Genomic DNA, 22,326 nt, shown 5'->3' with positions numbered 1-22,326 from the left:
ACAGACAAAATCCAAAACGATACATATTTTCATATTGCTCCTATTTCTTAACCATTTGATGTACTAACATGAAACTTGGTATAGAACATGTTCAGACCCTTCTAGCACTCACATTGAAGGAATTTTTTCAATATCATTTATGGTTTAGCTGTTTAGCTGACTTGTTCGGGCATAGGAAAATCCTCATACTCAGAAAAAACACATTTTTACATCGTCACCATGGCCAAATAGTTTTTAGTAGAAACATTAAAGTTGGCACAGTCGAACCCGAAGGATGGCTGACGCCAACGGTGAAACAAATTTTTGAATACCTTTTACGGTTTTGGCTCACCGCTCGTTTGTTCGGAGGGGAAGTTTTGCTTTTGAGAGCTCAGCTCTACCATGGAACTCCATGTTATTTAATGGGACCAGCAGGTGCTACAAACCTTTTTATTTCTCCTTCCCATAAGGTTGTGAATGAGCTACAGCCATGATGGAGATAAAGGATAGCTGTCACTTAGACTGAAAGAATTTTTAAGATACCATTTACGGTTTGTCTTCAGCACTCGTTTGTTCGGAGCTGATTTTCCCACTCAAAAAAGCCTGAAAGGAAAGAAACGAAAGTGAAGCGCATTTCTCTCTGTCACTGTCAGGTTCGTTAAGCGTTGTCAAGGTAACCAAGCTTCAAAGGGATTTTACCTCTGCCACTTTAAACAGCACATTTTAATCTAATGGAGGGAGACAACACTGATTTAACATTTGGAAATGGATACAATATGACTACTGGCCATGACCCTTCCCTTCACACGCAACCCAGATAGACTTTCAAAATAAGACTCCGGGGACCCTTCAAAATAAAAGCTCCTACATTAAAGTCATATATTTTCCCCAGCATATGGCTCAACATTATGACCCAAACTCAACCACTTTTCTAAAAATGAGACTAGGAGTTTTTCAAAACACCCCACAGCAAATTTCAAAATAAAAGCCTCCCATTGCCACTTCATCTACTGCCCTAATAACAGGGAAAAAAAGTGATTTAACGATTGGAAAGTCATCAAGTATCACTGCTGGGTCTGACCCTTTTCTCAACACACAACCCTGCTAGACTTTCAAAATAAGACTCCACTGACCCTACACAATCAAAGCCTCTATATTATACTCGCATATTAATTGATGCAAATGGCTCAGAATTATGACCCAAACTCTACCACCTTGTTTCTATTAGACTCTAGGGACCTTTTCAGAACATACCCCGGAGCGAATTTCACAATAAAAGTCTCCCATTTACGCTCTAATACAGCATCTATTCACCCAATTACATGGAAAACCAGTGATTTCCTATTTAGAAATGGATTCTATATCACTGCTGGGCATGACCCTTCCCTTGACACACATTCATGATAGACTTTCAAAATAAGACTAAAGGGACTCTACAAAATAAAAGCCTCTTCCTTACACACACTCATTCATTGTGCCGTATGGCTCGTAGCTATGACCCAAACTCAACCAATTTCTTCAAATAACACTACTAAGGCCTGTTGACCACACACCTCAGTGCATATTTCTTAATAAGATTCTAAGATTTACACTGTAATAAAGCATCTGCTAACCTCGTAACATGCAGCCTAAGCCTGCTAACGGTGCTTTCATCACCACAGCGGCTTGTAACATGCAGGTTAGTTTGTTTTGATAAATTCAGCTCTTTAAGTGGTATTAGCTCTCTTTCTATAAGCTTCTCTCTCTGTCCTTCCTCTGCTTCTCATGGTCAGTCTTGCACATAGGTTTGTAGATTTTCAATCCTCTAAGGATGACACTGTTTTCTTTATGCTGATCAACCTACACATTTTAAATCATTTCAAATAGTTTTGCCAAGTCTTGACATTTCCACATATGATTTCAAAATTCTGATACTTATTCAATACCATCTTCCTCAACATTTTATTTCCCATCCTTAAGCTTTTCCTTTTTTGTTCAACCAGAGAAGATTCGAGTTTTTCTTTGTTATTTCTTTTCTGATTCAGCTAATTTAATACTATTTAGCCTATGCTGTGAACTTTGGCTTCATTCTGTTCTCTTTCTAGACAGGAATTAAGCTTTTCTGTTTGCTGCTAATTCATAACACGCCTGACATATTTCTGTGCAGTAGGTGACCCCCCCCTTCAAAATTTCTTAAAAGACATTTGTTGATATCATGTATGGTTTGGCTGAGCAGCTCTTAAGATGATTCTGTTTCTGCCATTTTAATGCCAAATGATTCTACCCTACAAAATCTTCAGATGATTCAATTGTTTTCTGCAGTTTGAAGTTTCTGATGACTTCCTATCACATTTTCATTTGTTCTTCAGGTAATTTCAGCTTTTTTCATTGAGCAGAAGCATTCTCACTGGCTGTTTCTCCGAAACAGCTTTTTCTAGTTTTAATTGTATGACTAATTTGACCATTAAAAAAAACACCTCTCTATGTTTAGATGTACACAAATTTTCATTGAAGCACTCAACAATATTTCTCATTTTGAAGCTTGAAAGTCCACTCTGTGAATCCGCTAGGTTCTTCTCTCCTCTCAGTCTTTACGCAGGTAAATAAACCCAATATTTTCAGGCCGCCTCTAGACTTTAGACACTGGTTGCATTTGAAAAGAAGATTATTATGAAAAGATGAAATACTGGTGGCATATTGGCACTTTTGGGGGAGTGTTGGTCTTGTGGTTAGGGCAGTGCGCTTGTGCTCTGAGAACGTTGCAAGTATCCGGTTCGATCCCAACAGCCTCCACTCTGGGTTCCTGAATATCGACCCTTAACTCCACACTGCTCCCTGGGCGCCGCACGATGGCAGCCCACTGATCCCCAAGGGGATGGGTTAAATTAGGAAAATTTCTCCAATGTGATCAATTAGTATTTATTATCTAGGCTGCAGTGTGAAATTTCAAATTCCTGGGTTTTTTCATTGGGTGCACAATCAATGTTTCAGTTTTGTTGGAAATTTGCCATAAGCCATTTACGTATTTCTTGGTTTTGTGTTGTGAAATTTCTCGCTCTCCATTCAACCCACCTCTTTTATCCGGGCTTAGGACCTGCAAAGTAACCTTAAAAGATACTCAGGCAGAGTTACTTTTTTATTTTTATTATTCTTTTATTTTTTCAAACTTTAAAAGAATGAGCGTGCGATTTTACAACAAAGTGAGCTTCCCTTAAATGGTAGAGCTAAATAACTTGTTGGTCAACAAAACAGATATGACACTGTTATGCTTGATGGTATTAGTGATCATCCCTGATCTCTAGTTTCCTGAGAAGGGTCTGGCTTTTGTCCACAGCCTTCAGCCTTTCTGCTTCACTTCTGTCCAAAGAGACCCGTACCCTTATGACTTCTTGATTAAGTTCTTGACACAAAGCGCTGACGCTTTCTACATGATTAGAGATTTCAGTTTCTGCCTGGGGCCTTAAACTTTTCTCTTCTTAGAGCAACGTTTCCAGCTGCTGGATGTCATGTTGAAGTTTTTTCTGGTCGACCTCCTTGGATGTGCTCTGAGTTTCTTTTAGTTTCCGTTTTTCTGCCTGCAGCCCTACTTTCCTCTTTTCTTGAAGCTCTTCTTCCAGTTGTTGAATGTCCAGGTTAAACTATTGGATGTAATCTTGATGGTATTAGTGATCATCCCTGGTCTCTAGTTTCCTGAGAAGGGTCTGGCTTTTCTCCACAGCCTTCAGCCTTTCTGCCTCACTTCTCTCCAAAGAGGCTTGTACCCTTATGACTTCTTGATAAAGTTCTTGACACAAAGCGCTGACGCTTTCTACATGATTAGAGATTTCAGTTTCTGCTTGAAGCCTCAATCTTTTCTCTTCTTAGAGCAACGTTTCCAGCTGCTGGATGTCATGTTGAAGTTTTTTCTGGTTGACCTCCTTGGATGTGCTCTGAGTTTCTTTTAGTTTCCGTTTTTCTGCCTGGAGCCCTACTTTCCTCTTTTCTTGAAGCTCTTCTTCCAGTTGTTGAATCTCCAGGTTAAACTATTGGATGTAATCTTGATGGTATTAGTGATCATCCCTGATCTCTAGTTTCCTGAGAAGGGTCTGGCTTTTCTCTACAGCCTTCAGCCTTTCTGCCTCACTTCTCTCCAAAGAGGCTCGTACCCAGGGCCGGTTCTAGCCCTTTGGTTGCCCTAGGCGAGATTGAGTTTTGCGCCTCCTCCCCTCACTTTTGCCGTGCGAAATACCAGTACTGTTTTCAGCATCTGTTTAGTGCTTCATTGAGTTGTGTTTACAGTTCCACAAAGAGTGCTGTGTGGTGAATTGTGCCTACAGTTGTGCAACGTGTGTGTTACAAAATTGCAAATTGAGTGCAAAGCAGTGTTTGTTCTTTTAGTTTTGTGAACTCAGTGAGTGGATTTGCTATAAGTATTAATAGTTCTAGAAATTGTGCTATAGGAATCAAGGTTGTGTTTAAGCATTCAGAAAAAACTGTAACTTAGCATGGAGTGATGCATAGACAAATACCAGAATAGGTTTCAGTACCTTTTCTTTTTTATTATTTTAAATAATTTATTACACACTCAAAGTTAGGACTGTGCAAAAACACTTTTAACCATCTGTAAGGACACTTAGGTTAAGTATAACTAAAAAACTGGATTGAATCATTGAATGAATTTATTTCAGACAATTAACAAATTTAACACACATTAAACAAATATTAAATAAATCAATTTCAGAAATTACCAAATAACAATAAAAAATAATAAATTTAAGAAATTCTTCAACCAAGGACTACATAAAAAAGTAATTGATAAACATTAAATTAAATTTTCTGTTCCAGTTCAATTAAATCATTTGAACATAAATAGAAATGAGATAAACAAAATTTTCCTCTAAATAAAATATATCAGGTATATTTACCCTGATTTCTGACATTGATTAGTGATTAAAGAAAGGATTAACCCTCTACAAACAAAAGTGCTTTTATGAATACCATTACAAAATTAAAAGTTTGAAGTTGTTGTTTTTTTTTTGTTCACATATTCTAGGATGAACAGCCATAACTTCATATATTTTGATGATTATTTGTACATCCCTTTTGAATACTCAATGCTGATAATCACTACAAAATATTTTATTTATATTAGTATCTTCTACCCATTCTCAAGCTAATAATATAGCACATAATTCTGCTGCATATATACTGAGAAAAAAATAATGTCAACATTAGGGATGGGGATCGTTAATATTTATTGATATTGATACCTTTATCGATACTCCTTATCGATCCGAGTCTTTATCGATACCACTATCGATACTTTTCTGTTATTTGGTGGAAAGACGATGCAACAAAATTTTTTTAACAGAATTGGTATTGCTTCTATTGCTTAACAAGTGAGCATAACAAAAACGTTTCTAGCCTTCAATAAACATGGCTAATGTAATAGGCCACTTCGAAATGACATAAAACTAACTAGAATATATTTTCACAATTGTTGGTTAATGTATTGTCTACTGTCACTTTTCATCATGTTTTTAGTGATCAGGAAAATATTTAACAAATAAATAATTGTATTTTAAATTAAATGTAATTTTTAATAAATGTTGGCATCAGTAGTTTAATTATATATTCTAAAATAATTAAAGCAATATACAACCGTATTACTCATGTTTCTCGCCAAAAACAAAATTTCGCGTTTTCTTTACGTTACACTTGAACGCATCATGATAACCTAATTGTAGTTTTACTGAGCCAATCTGAACACATCATCACGCAGCACGTCTGAAACTTTATTTACTTTTCAAGCTAGCTTGTATGCTTCCGATTACAAGACGGATTTCACAATTAATATTTTTAACTGACCGGACACGCTACAAAGTCTGTGTGCGCTCACCAGTGGTACTCTGAGTGGATGATTAAGACGAGCCCGACTGCGGCGGCAGGAGGAGGAGTCTTTTCCGTTCAGCCATTCTCGCGTTGCGAGCAAAGTTAAGTGCCAGACTTCACTTGTTTTACTTTTAATATCTGTTTGCTTACAATTTCATTCCAAAATATTGGTGTACATGCTGCAGTGATTGACGTCACGACTTCCGGGTTGGAGGGCGCTTGAAAAGTGATCAGAATCTTTTCCGATTTTCTCTTAAATGTGAAAAAATAAATAAAAAAACGGTGGTATATTTATTTGTTCATATTTTGCTATTTATATATACGTAAGGTTAAGTCAAACTGACGGACGCTTCATAACCGGTTTAATTCGTTTTTTTTTTCTAATTCTATGATTAATGGGAAGTAAGCCTAAGGGCGACGCTAGAGGGCGCCCCCAACACATTTGTCGCCCTAGGCAATTGCCTAGCTCCCTAGGGCAATCGCCGGCCCTGCTCGTACCCTTATGACTTCTTGATTAAGTTCTTGACACAAAGCGCTGACGCTTTCTACATGAATAGAGATTTCAGTTTCTGCTTGGAGCCTCAAACTTTTCTCTTCTTAGAGCAACGTTTCCAGCTGCTGGATGTCATGTTGAAGTTTTTTCTGGTCGACCTCCTTGGATGTGCTCTGAGTTTCTTTTAGTTTCCGTTTTTCTGCCTGCAGCCCTACTTTCCTCTTTTCTTGAAGCTGTTCTTCCAGTTGTTGAATGTCCAGGTTAAACTATTGGATGTAATCTTGATGGTATTAGTGATCATCCCTGATCTCTAGTTTCCTGAGAAGGGTCTGGCTTTTCTCTACAGCCTTCAGCCTTTCTGCCTCACTTCACTCCAAAGAGGCTCGTACCCTTATGACTTCTTGATTAAGTTCTTGACACAAAGCGCTGACGCTTTCTACATGATTAGAGATTTCAGTTTCTGCTTGAAGCCTCAAACTTTTCTCTTCTTAGAGCAACGTTTCCAGCTGCTGGATGTCATGTTGAAGTTTTTTCTGGTCGACCTCCTTGGATGTGCTCTGAGTTTCTTTTAGTTTCCGTTTTTCTGCCTGGAGCCCTACTTTCCTCTTTTCTTGAAGCTGTTCTTCCAGTTGTTGAATGTCCAGGTTCAACTATTGGATGTAATCTTGATGGTATTAGTGATCATCCCTGATCTCTAGTTTCCTGAGAAGGGTCTGGCTTTTCTCCACAGCCTTCAGCCTTTCTGCCTGACTTCTCTCCAAAGAGGCTCGTACCCTTATGACTTCTTGATTAAGTTCTTGACACAAAGCGCTGACGCTTTCTACATGATTAGAGATTTCAGTTTCTGCTTGGAGCCTCAATCTTTTCTCTGCTTGGAGCAACGTTTCCAGCTGCTGGATGTCATGTTGAAGTTTTTTCTGTTCGACCTCCTTGGATGTGCTCTGAGTTTCTTTTATTTTCCATTTTTGTGCCTGGAGCCCTACTTTGCTCTTTTCTTGAAGCTCTTCTTCCAGTTGTTGAATGTCCAGGTTCATTATGTCCAGGTCACCCAGTTTCACAGAAGCTGAACCCTCCTGAAATCTTTTCTCTATATCTTTTAGTTTGTTGAAGAGTATCTGTATGATATCTGTAGCCTTCTGTTTTTCTGCCTCTACTTGGATTCGCAGATCTTTCTCTCTCTTAATATCTTTGTCCGTTTCTTCGAACAAAGCCTCTAACTGTTCAAAGGTTGTAGTCTCTGCTTTCAACCTCAGCTCTCTTTCTTTTTCTAGCTTTTCTTGCAGCTGTCTGATGGTATTATGCATCTCACGTCTCTCTGAAAACCCTTTGGACATCTCCAATTTTTGGAGTTTGTCGGAAAGTGCCTGTGTGATCTCCAGAGCTTCCAGTTTTTTATATTCACTTTCAAATCTGAGGTGCTTTTCTTTTTGAAGCTCTGTCTCAGCTTTCTCCAACTTCAGTTCAGCCAAACGCATTTCAAACTCATGTTTAATGTTGAGGTGGAAAATTTGGTCTTCATATTTCATTTGTAAGTTAATGAGTTCCTTCTGGTGTTTCTCTTTGGTGTGGCAGCAGGTGGACCTCATCTGCGCTTGGATTTTGTCTTCAGCTTGCTGAAGTTTGTCCTTCAGCTCCATAATTTCCTGCTGCAAAGCCTCATTTTCTTGGCTCAGGACCTTGTTAAACCTTTGGAAGACGTTAGAAGGTTGATTGGCTCCAATATTCTCCATTGTCTTATTTTTAACAAGGTGCTGCTAAGTGAAACTGTTCTCTCAAGAATGCATCTGGACTGTGCACTAGACTAGACTTCTAGAATTACTTATAGAATTTTAGACTGATGATGTCATATCTATCACCATGGAAACAGTCACTGATCCCAGATCAGCCTTTCCACTGAATGGAACTTTGGTCACATGACTGCAACATAGCTAAAGATACAGGTGGATAAGACTGAGCAGATGGCATAGAACAAAGGTTCCACTTTTATATGGGACTAAGGACAACTTTAGCAGAGCTATTGGTTTTGATTGAACATAATAAAAAACTAATCCACTTCTATTATAAAGCAAAGTGACTGATGATGATATAGAAAAAAATATTCAAACATGAAAAGCATTTTAAATTGACAAACAAGTTATAGCAACACAATATTTTTTATATCCACAAAAGAATAAATAATCAAGTGGGAATGCATAAGTTTTCAACCAATTTCAACAATTTTTGTATCAAAATGCTCAGCTTGTTCAGGAGAATTCTGCTATGTCTTTTGGTAAAGATATATATATATATTTTTTTCTCGATATTCAGCTTTTTCTGTGTTTTTTTTTGTTGTCCCATTGAAATGCATTTAGAATTCTTAGATTTTAGCTAAATTCAGATAAAACTTCACCATATTTGACCTTTAACTACTTCAGCATACTTTCAGCTAGAAACACCATTCAACTTTTAAAATGTTTCCATATCTTTCTGCTATTACTGTTTAACTCAGCTTTTTGCTAACTTTTATAGGTTTGCTTCAGTGAAGCTTCAAACGTTTAAAGAATTTTTACAGATTTTCACATTTATAATGGAAGTCTATGGACGGAATGTTCAGCTGCTAGAGTGTGGTCACTAGGGTTTTCAAACAGTTCACTCATGCCAAACAGCTTCAACTCACTCACTCATTTCTCACTCTATGTAGAAAAATTATACATCAAAACATAAGTATTTTTGTCAGGATTCAGGAAATGTATTCCTCATTTGTGTGGGATTTACAGTTTTCCTACAGTTTGCCCTAGACCACGAAGAAGTCCACACTTCACCAATAGAAATCCAATGAGAGACTTTCCAAAAATCACAGACAAAAATCCAAAACGACACATATTTTCGTATTGCTGCCATTGCTAAACTGTTTGATGTACAAACATGAAACTTGGTATAGAACATCTTCAGACCCTACTAGCACTTACATTGAAGGATTTTTTTCAATATAATTTATAGTTTAGCTGTTTAGCTGACTTTTTCGGGTATACGAAAACGTTGATTGTGAGAAAAATCCTCAGACTAGGAAAAAACAAATTTTTACATCGTCACCATGGCCAAATAGCCTTTAGTAGGAACATGGCATTTGGCATAATCGAAGCCGAGGGATGGCTGACACCCATAGTAAAATAAGTTTTTGAATACCCTATACAGCTTTGGCTCACCACTTGTTTGTGGGGTTTTTCGGCACCTGGAAGCTCAGTGAACCTGAGGTGCGCATGTATTCCATTCAGACGAGAAGGTGGGACAAACCATTATGTTTCTCTTCCCATTAGGGTTTTAAAAGAGCTACAGACATGAATGTTATCCCAATCGGACACAAGGGATAGCTGTCACTTAGACGGAAATAATTTTTTGGAAACCATTTACGGTTTTGGCTCACCACTGGTTTGTTTGTAGGGTTGGTTTGGCTTTTGAGAGCTCAGTTCTAACAGGAAGCTACATATTATTTAATGAGAGGAGCAGGTGTGACACACCTTTTTATTTCTCCTTCCCATTAAAGTTGTGAATGAGCGAGAGCCATGAAAGTTACTCCTATTGGAGACAAGGGATAGCTGTCACTTAGATTGAAAGAATTTTTTAGATACCATTTACGGTTTGCCTTCAGCACTCATTTGTTCAGAGCTGTTTTTCCCATTCAAAAAAGCCTGAGAGCGAAGGAACAATAGTGCTGCGCTTTTCTCTCTGTCACTGACAGGCTCTTTAAGCATCCTCAAGGTAACCAAGCTTCAAAGGGAATGCCTACCTCTGCCACTTTATACAGCACATATTAATTTAATGGAGGGAGACAACACTGATTTAACATTTTGAAAAGGATGCTATATGACTACTGGCATGACCCTTCCCTTGACACTTAACCCTGATAGACTTTCAAAATAAGACTCCACTGACCCTACAAAATAAAAGCCTCTACATTACACTCATATATTTGTTGCAGCATATGGCTCAACATTATGCCACAAACTCAACCCCTTTTTAGAAATTAGACCTTAGGGGGCTTTTCAAAACACACCCCAGAGAAAATTTCAAAATAAAAGCCTCCCATTACCAGGGAGGCAATGGGGAAAAGAGTGATTTAATGACTGGAAAGTCATCAAGTATCATTGCTGGGTCTGACCTTTTTCTCAACACACAACCCTGCTAGACTCTCAAAATAAGACTGCAGGGACCCTACAAAATAAAAGCCTCTATATTGCACTGGTGTATTAATTGATGCAAATGGCTCAGCATTGTGACTCGAACTCCACCAACTAGTTTCTATTAGACTCTAGGGACCTTTTCAAAACACACCCCAGAGCAAATTTCACGATAAAAGTCTCCCATTTTCGCTCTAATACAGCATCTATTTACCCAATTACATGGAAAACCAGTGATTTCACATTTAGAAATGGATTCTATATCACTGCTGGGCATGACCCTTCCCTTGACACAAAGCCATGGTAGACTTTCAAAATAAGACTATGGGGACTGATAAAATAAAAGCCTCTTCCTTATGCACACTCATTTATTGTGCCGTATGGTTCATAGCTACGACCCGAACTCAACCAATTTCTTCAAATTACACTACCAAGGCCTGTTGACAACACACCTAAGTGCACATTTTTTAATGAAGCTCTAACGTTTCCACTGTAATAAAGCATCTGCTAACATCGTAAGCAGATGCTTTACTTCTGTCAACTTCCAGGTAAACAGATACTTTTGGACTTTTTCTTCTGGTTAATCAACTTTAAATGTTTTGCTTTTAAGATGAGTGTGTTTTTGCCATTATTTTGCCAAATGATTCTATCCTACAAAATCTTCAGATGATTCTACTGGTTTCTGCTGTTTAAAGTTTCTGATTACTTCCTATCACATTTTGATATGTTCTTCAGCTAATTTGTGCCTCTTTTACGTTATACAGTTTCTTTAGCTAACTTTTTATTTTCTCATTCAGCATAAAGCATTCCCACTTTGCTGTTTCTCAGAAACAGCTTTTTCTAGTTTTTTTGTTATTTATTTTCCTAGGAAGTCCAGCTCTACTGAAAATAGTAATATCATTTTGGTCTTATTAATAAAGAAAACCATGAAGGGTTATTAAAAATAAAAAAATTAGCATTGAAGTACCTCTATGTTGTTGATTTACTCATTTGTGTTTATGGATGTTCAACCCCTATTAGCTGGACTCCAATGTCATTATTCTTCCTGGTTTTCCCTACTTAGATACTCTCATGGTATTTTGAAATTTAAACTCTCTGAAACACTTTTTCCTGCATTTCTGAGGTCGAATGAAGCAAATTTTTTGTCTTTGTTACAACACTACTTTTGTCCTGATTATGGGAAGTATGTGTGCTTGACTAGAGGCGGAAATTTCATAAGAAAGACATGTGGTTTGGTGTTAGCTTTTCTTGTTTTAACATCCTTAAAAAATGTTAAATGACAATTGTCCTTCCTGGTAGGAAACAATGGGCATGGGCTGGCTAATTTGGGTAATAATCACTGTTGATCTTTGCATTGTTAAGTCGGAATTTAATTCTTTCAAACACACAAATAAAATACTAGAATACATATTGAAAGAACGGACAAAAGGACAAAAACCTCACTGCTCCTCATGAAGCCGAGGTTCACATCAGCCAGACTCTGCTCTTTTCAACAGTAGGCTGACAGGAAAGTGGGTATGAGAGGGGGGGGGGGAGACATGTGGCAAAGGACCACAGGTCGATTCAAACCCGGGTCGGCCACATTGAGGACTAAGCCCTCCGTACATGGGTCGTGAACACTAACCACTGCGCCACCTGCACACCCCTTACCGGGGAGGTTGAGGAGTGTTACTCCCCTATAGGGAACACCACCTCCTGTTCTCCTGTCTGCCAGTCCACGGGCACTTTCCTATAAGTAATGTTGAAGAGGAGTGTTAGCCACGACAGATCAAGAACATCTAGTGCTCTAAGGTATTCAGGAACATCTTGTCCACCCCGAAGCCTTGCCACTGTGGAGTTTTTTGACCGTCTCAGTGACCTCAGCATGAGTGATGAATGAATCAAGCGCCGAACACTCAGTCTCTTCTTTCACTACAGAAGGCATGTCAGCCAGGTTGAGGAGATCCTCAAAGTACTCCTTTCAGTGTCCCACCTCTTTCAGGGTCAGCTGATAACAGTTTTGACAAACCATTGCTTTCCCCTCCGGAGGTGCCGGAGGGTTTGTCAGAATCGCTTTGATGCTAGCTGATAGTCTTTCTCTATGGCCTCTCCAAACTCCTCCCAGGCCTGGGGTTTTCCCTCTGCAACTGCCTGTGCAGCGGCACACTTGGTCTCACAATAGGTGCTTGGTGCCTCAGGAGTCCTACAAGCAAACCAGGCTCGGCAGATTCCTTACTGCTGGTGGCCACCACCGAGTTCGGTGATTACTGCAACAAACCTTACGTCCACAGCTACAGGCGGCCGCATCGGCAATAGAGCCAGAAAACATGGTCCACTCAGACTCCATGTCTCCAGCCTCCCCTGGAATCTGGGAGAAACTCAGTTTCAGGTTTCATGGCTTGTATTTGGTTGCACATTGTATTTAGGTCAAGACTATCGGTTTTGTTGAGGTTTTGAGGAGACAAATGCAGAGGTGAGGAGCCAGAGGAGAGTTCTTGTAGATTTAATTAATAAACTGAGGCAAAAATGCAACAACCAAATAACACAATACATGGGACCAAAAACCAGACAGCTTCATGGGAAAACTTGTGTGGGGATTCAGGAAAAGACGAGAACCAGCACTAAGGAACTGCACAGGAGAGTATTTATGGGAGACAGAACAAAGAAAGGACTAATGAGCTGATTGGGAGCAGGTGTGAACAGAGGATCCTAGAAAGGAGCTAGGGAAAAGGAGACCAACACGAGGGCAACAGATGGCAACCAAGAGAAACATAAGAACTCAAATAAACCCAGAACACACTACAAAATAGGGACTAATAAAACTAGAAAAAAAACTCAAAAGAAAACTTAACAAAACTTAGACTGTGACAAAGACTGGATACTTCAAGCAAGAGAACATGTTTCATTTCTATCCTTTGTGATCTTGATTTCATATAAAGGCAGAAAAATTAATTATTCTGATTTGGAATGAAAAAATCTGAACTGTTCTATCAGCCCTCCTTTCCTGATTGGAAGGAATCATGTTATTAAGAATCAGTTGAATTTGAAAGTCCTGTAGAACAGGTCCTTTCTGTTCTTGGTTATTGTTTTTCTCTCTGTCTTCTGGAGGCCTTAACCTCATGCAGCTTTAGCATCTGTTCCTAACTAATCCCATATTCTCCCTTTCATTTGAAGTCATGGGCTGACGCATTTCGCAGCTCTCCCTCCCTGGTGGGAGTGGTGCATGTGTATGATGACCTAAGGCGGCGAGGTTTGGAGTTTCCCATGACAGACCTGGATGCACTCTCCCCCATTCATACTCCAAATAGGGTGAGACTGGCTATTACCTGGAGGTTTATTACACACACAAAGGGAATTGTTAAACTTGTGCTTATATTATCACTCATCTTCGTATCCTACAGAGCATACCAGAGAACGAGACCCCTCAGGGGACCTCTGTCACTGCTTCTACACTTCCATCACAAGAACAAACACCAGCTGCCTCTCCCAGTCAACATACCTCATCTTCAGTCAATGTCAGCAACGGACCGGTCCCTCTCAGTCCAGAACAGGTAAAACCCCCTGGAAGTGTATTGAACAAGAAGATCACTGGCAGAGTGCAGACCTCTGCCATGCAGCAAACTATCCCCCCAAATTGTGACTTACCTCTATATCTAAATCTCACACATGATCTGGATCATTCCTTAATTTCTAATGAATTGTTCTGCTAGCATAACCTCTGCTTAAAAAAATTTCCAAAAAATATGTTCATAAGTTTTAAATTGATCCTGCTAACAAACCACCAGCGTTCCCTTTTCTCATGTTTTTGTCTTCAGTAAAATACCTCCAGACTTTCTGAGTCCGATACTGAGGCTGTGAATAGTCACTGCATCAATCTTCTGGTTTAGTGGAGAACTGCTTATTTTCCCAAATATCCCTATCTCACAATATTGGAGAATCTCTGACAAAAATCCTGTATCCAGATTATAAATTGGATGATCACCCACATTTAATGGCTTGTTTTTGCTATGAGGGACAGACTAACACACACATTTTCTTTAAATATAACCTCTTTGGTTTACTCTTTATACTGTTAACAAGTAACTTTGCAGGTTAGAGTTGTTCTTATTGTCAAAATGACAATTTTTACACTGGAAGGTCTACCTGAAAAAAAAAAAACTCCTGTAACTTGAGTTCATAGAAACTTTATTTAAGACTGAAGGTCCAGCTTAAAAAAACCCCAACAAAAACCCAAGATGTTAGATAAAACCTAATGCATGCAACCTATTTTTTTATTTGTTTATGTTATTTGTACCCCTAAATAATTTGTTGCATTTTTTATTTTCAGTTTAATTATAAAATAATTATTCATGCTACATAGTAGTCCCTAAAATCTCTAAATTTAAGCAGTGTCTGAGAACTGATCTAGGCCTTTGCTACACTGCCCCATGTGGTGACATGTGGTTATTACATGGACTCATATTCAAAGTGCTTTGTAGCCTCAGAAGATCCCTGCAGACACTGCTTTAATGATTCTAGAGGTGATGTCTGTTGGTAGGCCATCAGCAGCTTTTAATGTTTCCTGATCAAACAACATCAGATCAACCCACAAAAGCTGAGCCATTCATTCAAACCTTATCCTATTCATTTTTTATTTTAATTTTAATTTAATTTTAATTTTAATTAATATGCTTTTTTTTGTATTATGAGGATTTTGTAAATTAACTTCACATATTTTGGGCATTATAGCCCAGTAGCAGTAAATACTTCATATTTATACCACTAATATATGGAGTATCAGATTTTTCTTAGACCACCGATAAAAATCCAGGAACATCCAAAACTTCAAACGAACCTAATTTAGTGACATGTTTTAATTCAACTGTTTAATATTGTCTTGTTTCAGGAGCAGAAACTGCGCAGCGAGCTGGCCCTGGTTAAAGGAAACCATGCGGTGATGTCCCAGATGTTAAACGAAATGATACCTGGACAGAGCTCAGCAGATGATGCAGACCTGCTACAGGTGGGTGTGTGTGTAGGGGTGGTGTGTGTGTGTGTGTGTGGGGGGGGGGGGGGGGGGGGGGGGGCAGTTCAGAACAATTGTAATTATATTTATTTATGTGTGGATATAAAAACATCATAAAACAGTGATCATTAAAATCCCAGTCTAAACTCTGCTGAGAAACCTTTCCTTCTCATTTCTAAAGCCTTCGCCATAGCTCTTACCAATAAAACAACATTACCACACTATCTTTTTATTCACTGTTTGCACTGCATTAACTTCCTTTTCCCCCCTGTGGACGTTGGTCTCTTTTAGTTTAGTTTTATGTTCTTCCAAAAATAACAAATAAAAATGAGAAATAAAACCTGATATATGACCTATTTTCCAACAGACTTTTACTTTCCAACTGGCCATTTTTCACTTTCATTATTTTATCAATCCGCTCTGTGCTTATTGCATTGTAATCTTCTTACTTTTGGTTTAAAAGAGCAACACATTGTATCTATGGGAGAATATGTAGATATTGACTCTTGACTCATTTATTGTCATCATAAACACTACTTTGCAGCAAACAAGGAAAATCTTGAGGTTAAATATGATCTAGATGTTTTACAAGGTCAACCTCTGTCTTAAAGCTGAGTGTCACTGCTTTATAGAATATGACCAGCGATCTAATGTTGCCTACTGGGTGTGATATGTTGCCCACTGTAAATCAAGTTTAAAAAAAGTTGAGTTAAAAATCAGTAAGCTAAATAAATTAATTAAAAAAAATAATTTAAAAAGAAAAAATCGAAGTTTCTGAATTAGCATTAATGTTCTTAGGGTAATGTAACATAAAAATTATTTATTTCTGTTTCTTTTTCACACTCTTTGTTTTTCTTCTTTTCCATGTGAGAATAAGTGACAATTTTTTGTAACTACATTGACCTTAATTTTTGCCATAATATATATTTATATAATTTTATTTTAAAAGGTGTTGTTCTGCCCCCTAATAAAACTGTTGAATTAAAATTTGAATTCCAAAGTGTTTCACTGAGTTCCCTGTAAAGGGTTTAAGATCTTTTTTTTTCATTCGTTTCTCATATATATTCTAATATTACAGCTCTTAAAGAAAATTAACAATTGACTTAAATCTTTGTCATCAAGTAAAACTTATAAGAAAATAAATAAAAACTAATGGATCAAAAATTGACGACAAAGTTCTTATTGGAGGTTGTGTTGTCTAAACCAGTCTGACATGGAAGGACTTGTGTGTTTGTAGAATCGCCCCGGCTGATCTGTTTTTATTCATTCTAACTTGAACCAAGCTTTCTCGAGAAAAAAAAAACTGGTGGTTGGTTAAAGGAATAGTACACCCAAAACATGATTAGCCTTCATTTTCTACTCACCCCCAGTGCTGAACAACACTCTGGAGTACTTTTTTGATATCTCAAATGCATCTGGAGATCTGGGAGGCTTCTTGCTGTCTGCTGACATTCAAATGATGGAGGTCTATGGTGCCCGAGACTGAAAGGTCCATAAAAGTCCACAAACAACGTGTCAATATTCCTCCATACTGCTCGTCCAATGGATTCCAAGTGTCCTGAGTGGGTAGCATCCAGAATTTACTCGAAACAAAGTCATTTAGAATGTTTTTAGAGCATAAACAGTAGTGTATAGGATTTCCTGAAAGCGCGCACCTGCGCGTTCACGACGCTACGGACGCCGGCAGACCAAACCAGATGAAAGTGCGCATTCAGCGTCTGCTCTGCCAATAATGCAAGCGTAGAAGAAGAAATGTGCTGTTTACTTGTGCAAAGAAAGAAACAACGAAAGAAAAATGTCTGAGGACTTCAGTGTTGAGGAAGAGCATGAGTTCTTTGCCGAGCTGAATGCGCACTTTCATCTGGTTTGGTCTGCCGCGGTTTCCGTAGCGTCGTGAACGCGCTTTCAGGAAATCCTATACACTACTGTTTATGCTCTTGTGGACTTTTATGGACCTCTCTGCCTCGGGCGCCATAGACCTCCATTATTTGAATGTCAGCAGACAGCAAGAAGCCTCCCAGATCTCCAGATGCATTTGAGATATCAAAAAAGTACTCCAGAGTGTTGTTCAGCATGGGGGTGAGAAGAAAATGAAGGCTAATCATGTTTTGGGTGTACTATTCCTTTAAGCTGTAAATCCATTCCTTTAGTCTTTTACTGTCCTCAAAGTATTTTAAAACAGGCTGGACATGTGTCCTTTATTTCAAGATCTGAAGTGTACCACTGAAAATCCAGAAATGTCGATATATGAAGTGACTCTTTCTCCCTGCTGCTCTGCTCAAGCAGCAGCTGTTTTCTGTGTGTAAGAAGATGCAGAGTCGTGTGGTTGAGCTGATCCCAATGCTGGTGGATGAAAGGTTTATGGAGGAGTTACTGGTGGTAAACGACGACCTCAACAATGTCTTCATTCGCTATGAGAGGTGGGCTGCAGCGGATCTGGTTGGATGATTGGGCATTAGGTGTAAAACTACAACACATAACCGTCTACTGTACATTTCTGTTAGGTTTGAACGGCTGAACAAGGCTCAAAGTTCAGATCCTCAACAGGTAAAAATAATTATAATCCGTCTAATGTGTTTGGGACTGAAAGCAGCTTTAATGGTGTTTTTTTCCCCTCTCGGTTAAAGTGATTAATTACGACACAACTTACTTCCAGATCTCTGCTAGGAGCCCAAATTTGGTTGATACCATCCCTGAACCTCTGAACAACAAACAGGCCGCTACCATCACAGCAAGCATCCAACCAGCCGCCAGCGCCCAGACCAATCACCAGCTATCAGCCAATCACAGTGAGCAAACTCCCCATGACCTTGGTTTCAAAACAATCTATCAAGTCTCTTGTGTTTTTTGTTTATTTTTTTTTGCGTTTTATCTGTGGAGGGAAACGAGATGTTGAGGCTGAATCACATGAGTGTGTTTTGAATAGACTACATGCAAACAAACGTCATAGTGATTAATCCTAAGCATGGGAAGCAGTTTGAGGGAAATATTCCCTCTGTGCTTTTTGAACCTAAGCTGGCTTGGATTTGTTTTAATTTCTAAAATGATCCTTTGCAGAAGAAGAGGAGGAGTTTGACATGTTTGCTCAGACCAGAGGCAGCTCTTTGGCTGAGCAGAGGAAAAGGTAAACATCATTTATCATCTAGCACTTTTCGTAAATTGATTTGATGCACAGCACTGATGATATCTATGAAAATACTCTTAAATAATATAATATTATTATTAGAGCTAACAATTAATCATAGAGCACCATTTATGCATCCTTAATCCTTTTCACAGATCTGCATGCATTCACTTTTTCTTTGCTTGTAATGATTTTCACTGTAAGCTTCACTTCTACTAAAGCACTGCTGGTTTCTGCGTTTTTACAATGAAGTATTTGTATGTATTTGCGTCTAGCGTCAGATATGAAGATCCAGAAACTGTAGAAGGACTTGCTGAAGCTCTGGACTCGAGGCTGCAGGTCACAGGAGGGGTGCGTACACCACAGCAGTCATCATGTTTAAAGGAGTTTTTGCAGGAGATTTCATTCTGTTTTGTTTTTATTTTCCTTTTCCCTCAGATGGTGCCGGAGAAAAATGCTCCGCAGAACGACATTGACAAATGGTTATCTTCTGATCTGGTAATCCAAAGCTTGTATAGATCATATGTAATGTTAGCAGATAATTACAGTAGAGCGCGTTATTTATTTTCTTGTGTTTTAATAAAGCAGGAAGGTCAATCCTCGGTTTGTGAAGGAGTTTCCAGTGAAGGTTGGTTTTCCTCCTCTTGGTTTTCTAATATAGTAAATAAGAACCATTCTCAACATTTAATCAGTTATGCTAGAAGATGAGTTCATGACGTCTCTGTGTTTTTAGAGTTTGACAAGTTTCTGGACGATCGGGCGAAGGTGGCGGACCAAAGCAACCTTTCAATTCGCACCGTGCCATCCGCCACGCCTAGACCTCAGCCCACCAAGAAGCAGGATGCCACACATGACCAGCTCTTTTCTCTTTAAAGAAGATCTAACACGTGCAAAAAAAAAATGAACTGCTTCATGGTCAAATCATTTTATACAAAAAATGCTTTATTTCCTGTCTTTATGTACATACATACCATTTTATGTAACTCTATTTAAAAATTTACTATAATGTCAATGTGAACAGAAAAAACCTTAGCCTGTATAGTTAAGTAGTAATTAGTAACAATGATGTATAAAATCTATATGATGATGTGCCTTCCAACTGGAGATGTGACGCAGCAGGAACTAAAATAAACGGTAAACACTTCTCTGAGCATGTGGCGCCTTTAATTTGAAATAATATTTCTGCTTCGAAAAAAAAGAAAAAAAAAAAAACTTGTTCAGGATGTCGGCCATTTGGCTGTTCTAGTGCAACCCAGCATATTAGTAGGTGTGTCCTGGAAAACAGTGCTTTTTAGTATATTACTAGTTTTAATACTGAGATGATAAAATCTCAGAACTAGATCATCTGTAATAACATTCCTTTTGTGTTAAAATCATAAATAAACTGATTTGTTAACTTACTAAACAAGTGAATGGAGATATATTGAAGTAGGCCAACATGTCTGGTATATTTATTTTATTTTCCAAGTTTGATTTATTTCTCTTTTTTTATTGATAGTTTTTTTTTACTTGTGTTAAATATGTTGAGGTTTTGGCTTTTAGATGAAATTTTTGTAATTACTATTTTTATCTTCTTTAAATACACCCAGATCTAACTGGAAACGAAAAGTAACGACAATTGCCTAAAAAGAAAAGCATAATCAAAAACAGTTTAAAAGATGTTTTATTTTTTTATTGTCATTAAATGAACAAACCAATGACAACACAGCTGTTACACAGTCAGATTGGGGAGTGTTGGCCTAGTGTTTAGAGCACTGCGCTTGTGCTCTGAGAAGGTTGAAAGTACCCGGTTCCGTCCCCACATCCTGCACTCTGGGTCCCTGAGCAAGACCCTTAACTCCACACTGCTCCCCGTGCGCCGCACGATGGTAGTCCACTGGTCCCCAAGGGGATGGGTTAAATGCAGAGGTAAATTATCAATAAAGTTCATTTATTATTCTCTGATGTTATTTCACCAAATCCCTTCATCTCATTTCAGAAGAATTTTTTTGCCAGTAAATGACTTCATCATTTTTTTATAAGTACTGTTCTGTGTTTGGAGAACGAGTGATGTTTCAAAAAGTGGCCTAATAAAATAAAAAAAAAAAGCTGAATTCAAAGTTTTTTTTTCCCAATTATAGATTTTTGCCAATATATATGTGAATGAAATGTGAGAGCCTGTACTGTAGGAGTACTCACTAATATTTTTCTATGATAACACTCTAAATTTTGCCTGTTTTTGTTCGATGGCTCAAGGATGTCTGGCTTTGGGTGCTCATATTCCCTGAAGTATCAGAATCCCAGCAGATATGAAGGCAGGCTTGGTAGATAAACATTCATTTGCTCATGCTGCCTTTCCTAATGCTGACCATGTGGGCTGCATTATATTTTGCTGCTTCAACTTGACTATGACTGTCCTGCCTTTTTCTTTTGCTCATACTTTTTAATCCCAGGTCAGCTTCCAAATGGGTCTGTTGATAAAAGCCAGGAGGATTTGGACTTTCCTCTCTCAGACTATCAACTAGCTGCCTTGGCATAAAATGTAATCATAGTTTTTCAGGGTCATGGGAGCCTGAGGCAATCTATATACAGAAGCTGCAGAAAGAAGCTGCAGACCTGGACCTCAGCCCGCTTCCCTCTGATGTTACAGAAACATTCAGAGGTTGGCTACAGGGCTCTGCTATGTGTAAACTAAATCACCGCTGGATAGACCTGGACCCAGCATTCTGGCCATGTTGGCTGTGACAGACTGATTGTGAAAGGCCCGAAAAGAAGAGAAGTGGCTCTTTTCCAAGAGGGATGAAGTCTGTGCAAATTTAGACTGCTGAAATGAAGATCCCCTAAGGGAGCTGCCTGGAGATCAGCGATGCATCCAAGGACCTTAAAGCGGAAAAGTGCGACAGCACTGAGGAAGAGACGAGAGAAGCCTTCAGAAGACCTCTATGGAGACAAGTGCCTTATCCTATGGCCACCTCATATGTCTGATCATGTAAATAATTTTTCTTTATTCTTCTGAAGTGGATTTCCTTCCTTTTACAAACATTGCTTGTATTTCTTTTAAATGTTTGTATTTTACTGTTGGATTTAGTTGACAGACAAAATGGAATTATTTTGCTGCCCAATGTCACTGCCTTCAGGGATCTAATGTATTAAAAGTCTGCATTTCTTTAAAAATCAATGCTTTCTATCTTTTTTTGCTCATAAATATTTTAAACAGTCACAAAGTATTTAATGTTTTCCTAAACAGCTAAAATAGTTTTAAAGTAGTTATTCTTTACTGATTTTAAGAAGTGCTCTTTTATATATTTGTAAATAAAGCCTGGCTCCATGGCTTGTCATTACACACCACCCTGATAAAAAGTAAGTTGATTTTTTTTTTTTTACCTGTATAAACACAGTTTCCTAGAATGTTGTTTGAGCAGGACCCATTTTGCATTGCAAAAACGATCTAGAAATAAGTAAATAAAATTCTTAATTTAAGTGTATTCACCCTTAATTTGAGTAGGTAAATGAGATAGTTTGCCAATGGAATGAGTAATTTTACTCTTAAAATAAGATAATTAGATAATATGTACTTGAAATAAGACGATGCAATTGTGTTTTCTTATTTTAAATGTAAATTGTCTTGTTCCATTGGCAAAATGTCTCCTTTACCTCCTCAATCCAAGAACAAATGCACTTATTTTAAGGAAAAATTACTTATCTAGATTTAGTTTTTTTGCAGTGTGCACACATGGCACTGGTCCATCATTTTTATTGT

At 38.2% G+C, this 22,326-nt stretch overlaps 1 protein-coding gene across 3 annotated transcripts in view; it reads left to right on the top strand.

Moving 5' to 3' along the window:
- Positions 1-19,733, top strand: part of LOC119798005 (target of Myb protein 1-like) — a 30,869-nt gene extending 11,136 nt beyond the window's left edge. Inside the window, exons 5-15 of one of the 3 annotated variants that reach the window (XM_038307310.1) lie at positions 13,633-13,767; positions 13,860-14,009; positions 15,344-15,460; positions 17,750-17,883; positions 17,968-18,010; positions 18,120-18,252; positions 18,521-18,587; positions 18,863-18,938; positions 19,026-19,085; positions 19,176-19,215; positions 19,321-19,733. In XM_038307310.1, the coding sequence (XP_038163238.1) occupies positions 13,633-13,767; positions 13,860-14,009; positions 15,344-15,460; positions 17,750-17,883; positions 17,968-18,010; positions 18,120-18,252; positions 18,521-18,587; positions 18,863-18,938; positions 19,026-19,085; positions 19,176-19,215; positions 19,321-19,460 (1,095 nt within the window). In that variant the 3' untranslated portion in view covers positions 19,461-19,733. Of the gene's footprint in view, positions 1-13,632; positions 13,768-13,859; positions 14,010-15,343; positions 15,461-17,749; positions 17,884-17,967; positions 18,011-18,119; positions 18,253-18,520; positions 18,588-18,862; positions 19,086-19,172; positions 19,216-19,320 lie in introns of all 3 variants that reach the window. The other 2 variants (XM_038307309.1, XM_038307308.1) reach the window with 2 other exon arrangements.
- The last annotated feature ends 2,593 nt before the right edge of the window (positions 19,734-22,326 follow it).

The sequence above is a fragment of the Cyprinodon tularosa genome, unplaced genomic scaffold (assembly GCF_016077235.1).
Source record: "Cyprinodon tularosa strain WSP-4 unplaced genomic scaffold, ASM1607723v1 ctg607, whole genome shotgun sequence".
NCBI lineage: Eukaryota > Metazoa > Chordata > Actinopteri > Cyprinodontiformes > Cyprinodontidae > Cyprinodon > Cyprinodon tularosa.
This window is presented reverse-complemented; position numbering and strand designations above follow the sequence as displayed.